Source organism: Pinus tabuliformis, chromosome 2_2 (assembly GCF_031772625.1).
Source record: "Pinus tabuliformis cultivar Carrire ecotype Pingquan chromosome 2_2, CPIR1, whole genome shotgun sequence".
Classification (NCBI taxonomy): Eukaryota; Viridiplantae; Streptophyta; class Pinopsida; order Pinales; family Pinaceae; genus Pinus; species Pinus tabuliformis.
This window is the reverse complement of record NC_142300.1, coordinates 593,477,545-593,481,089: the sequence shown is the minus strand read 5'-3', so window position 1 is coordinate 593,481,089 and position 3,545 is coordinate 593,477,545. Positions and strand designations below refer to the sequence as shown.

The following is a 3,545-nucleotide window of genomic DNA, read 5'->3' as shown; positions in this document are numbered from 1 at the left end:
TCTGCCATTCTTATGTACATAAAGGGAGATATCGGGCATCCTTTCCTTATCCCACTTGAAGCTTGGAAATAAGAGGCAGGTCGGCCATTAACCAGTGGAGCGATCCATGGTTTGTCAATGCAGACCTTGATCAGGTTCACAAAAGCTGGGCTGAATCCAAAGGAGAGTAGAACTTTGTAAAGGAATGAAATTTTTACCTGATCAAAGGCATTGCTCATATCCAACTTGATCAACATCCCTTGCTCCTTCCTCTGATGACTGGAATGCATGGATTCTTGGACAAGTATCACATTGTCCAAAATATGTCTTCCCACTATGAACACTCCTTGACTGGGAGAAATGAACTTACTTAGCAGCGGTTTAATTCTGTTTATGAGTAATTTAGCAAGAATTTTGTAAGATACATTACATAGAAAAATGGGTCTAAATCTGTCAAAGGTAGCCCGATTCACTTCTTTGGGTATTAGGGAAAGAAAGGTGGATTTGGTGTTACCTCCCACTTTAGCCTTTTTTTGAAAAGCCTTTGCCATTCTTAGTAGGTCATATTTGATGATTTTCCAACAAGCTCTGTAGAAGTGTGCTGAGAAACCATCTGGGTCTAGGGCTTTGTCAGGCTCCATGTCCCAAATTACATTACTAATTTCTTCCTCGGTGAAGGGCTTCATAAGATTTGAGTTATTATCCTCGTTGACCAAGGAAGGGATCTGGGAGAGGAAGTCATTGGAAATCACCTCGTCTCCTATTCCATCCCACATGTATAACCACTGAAAGTGAGTTTCAACAACTTCTTTAACTTGGGAAAAACCTTTGGCGACTTTCCCATCTGCTGAGGTGATTTATGAGATGTGATTATGGGAGAGGCGTGCTCTGAACTTCTTGTGGAAGAAGGCTGTGTTTCAGTCACCTTCTTTCAACCATACGCTTTGGGACTTAAGCCTCCAAAATTATTCTTCTTTTTTGAAAGAGATGAAAGAAGCAAGTTGGGCTACTTATTCTTTCTCCAATTCATGTGTGTTTATGTCTTTGTCTCCATATCCAACTGTAAATATACTAACTGTTGGATAGTTTCTTTTCTATGTGTGGTGAAGGTGTTGGGACTTGTTTTGACCCACTCTTTCAGAGTTGCTTTGGTTGCTTTTATTTTTTTCTCCCAAACATAACTGGGTGACCCGGTGACCATGATAAACCAAGCCTTGTCAACAACTTCCATAAACCCTTCCTGCTCTATCCACAAATGGCTGACGCAGAATGGTATAGGCCCCAGGTTTTCTTCCTCACCCAGTTGTAAGAGGATGGGTTTATGGTCCGAGGTGAGCTTTGGTAGGATTCTCATTGATACTATTCTCTTATCCATCAAAAGAGTGCTCTGCACTAGGAATCTATCGAGCCTGGCTGAGATGTGGGTTGCCCCTATTATGTTGTTGGTCCAAGTGTATCTCCCCTTCTTGGGTTTAAGATCAAGAAGATCCCACCGCTGAATTATGTCCTCTACAAGGGGTCAAGAACGATGTTTAGATCTCTTGCTATTGCAATGTTCATGGGAGAATAGTTGTCTACAAAATCGATAAGTGTTTTCCAACACTCTTTTTTCTCAAGGTAAAGAACAGGAACATAAAGATTAAACAGGGCGAGAGTGAGCTTACTTGCTTTATGTTGAAGCTCGGTGTAAATCCAATGTTGAGTCTCGAAGGAATTCTCTAGCTGGAACAATTCCTCCATCCAGACCGTGGCAAGTCCTCCTGAGGTTCCCCTTGCACTTACGGCCATCCAAAATTTGGTCTTCTAGTTCATTCTGCTTAACTCAAGAAGGGCTTCCCCTTCTATTTTTGTCTCTTGGAGCATGAGGATCTCTGGGGTTTCTATTTTCATGAGATCTTTAATAGCTGCAACCTTCATGTGGTTCCCCAAGCCTCTACAGTTCCAAAAGACTATATGCATTATTTATTTGGGGTAGTGGAGGAGAGGCTTCCCTTTGGTGGCCGTGCTCTGGTATTTCGACTTATGGAAATTTCTAGAGTGGACTGACTTGCATTTTTTTCCTCTCTTCTTCTTCCTCTCTTGCTTCCTTGAGGGATTTCCTCCCAACACGCTTCGAGGGCCTTCCAAATGTCTCCTCTTTCGATGAGCATGTCAATTCTGAGGGCTTCTTTCTTATCATGTCTACATAAGAGGATGGTGGAGAGCCTCTTTTTGGGGAGTTGTTTTGGGCAGGCGAGGCCCCTGCATTTATTTCCTCAATTAATGAGGGGTTTTCCTGTTGTTCTGCATCACTTTCCATAACAGGAGTTTCTTCCTGTGTGTTGAGAGTTGCGAAGGAATTTGAGGGAAGGTTTGTTCTAGGGGGTACTACCCCTTCCGACTGTAGCTCTGTGGATGGCACAATGGTTCTTGCTTGTGCCCCTTTCCCTCTCGGTTTGCTGTGCTGCTTTGATGAGGCCATTTTTTGCACCATTGTTCATTGGTCTCCTTTCATTTTCTCTGCTTCTTCTTCGATTTTCCTTTTACAGTTTCTTGCAAAGTTCTCGTATCCATGGCAATACCTGCACTTGAAGGGTAGTTGCTCGTAATCCAAATCTTGAACATCAGACCATTCTGCTACTGTTAGTTCTATGGCTTCTGGAAGCCCAACTTCTAGATCAACCTCGACACAAATTCTAGCACAAGAGTATTGTCCCTTCCTTTCTGCTCTGTCAATGTATTTTCCAAGGGTGTTTCCGATGGTTTCTAAAGTATTCAGACTCCAACAGTGCAAGGGTAAATGAGGGAGGTGCACCCAGACAGGAACAGCCAAGGGCACATCTTGGGCTGGATCAAAGTCTGGTGTCCATTTGTTCAGGTACAGACCCTGGGGACCCATGAAGTATGGCTCGTTTCTAAAGATGAGGTTCCTATCTTCAATGCAGTCAAAAATGAAAATGAAATAACCCTTACCGACGAAGTGGCATTTTATTCCTTCTGAAACCAACGGTCTCCAGTTGCGTTGCACCCACGATTCGATGGCTCTTGGTGATGGCCATAACCCAGTGAACTGGCCGATGAGTCCTCTTTCTGCAATATTCAGGGCAGCACAATAGGGTTCTTCAGCTGGAAGAGCGACGGTTAGGATTGCTTCCATCTTCTTGACGAACTTCTACTGGGAGGCTGAAATTGGGCACTTGTTGCATTCGCCCACCAGCTGCTTGAAGGCTAGGAGCTCGGGGGGAGGGAGGAAGGAGGCTCAGAGCCTCCCTCTGGAGCCATGGCTGTGAGGAGGGTTTACAGGAGGGCACTCGCAGAGGTAGCAGCAGCACGCGAAATTTTTTAGAAAATATTCAACTTAATATCGTTATTGATAAATATATAATAATCAAAATAATATTATTAAATAACTATTATATTAAAAATATAATTTAATAATAATAATAATAATAATAGTAAACCCAAGAGATTAATATTATAAACCTAAGAGATTAATATTATTATTAATTAATACTAGTAATAATATTTGTTTACCAATAAAAATATTAATAAACCCAAGGGATTAACATTATAAACACCAAGGATTA

At 42.1% G+C, this 3,545-nt stretch overlaps 1 protein-coding gene across 1 annotated transcript; it reads right to left on the bottom strand.

Annotated features, from left to right (window-relative positions):
* Window positions 1-2,455: 2,455 nt before the first annotated feature.
* LOC149194043 (uncharacterized) lies at window positions 2,456-3,115 on the bottom strand. Its single transcript, XM_089407523.1, has one exon. The coding sequence runs from the start codon at window positions 3,113-3,115 to the stop codon at window positions 2,456-2,458; it is 660 nt and encodes a 219-aa protein (XP_089263649.1).
* Window positions 3,116-3,545: the final 430 nt, after the last annotated feature.

What these genes read in the sequence shown, in the direction of transcription:
- LOC149194043 (XM_089407523.1), bottom strand. Translation starts at nt 3,115, where the DNA reads ATGGAAGCAATCCTAACCGTCGCTCTTCCAGCTGAAGAACCCTATTGT.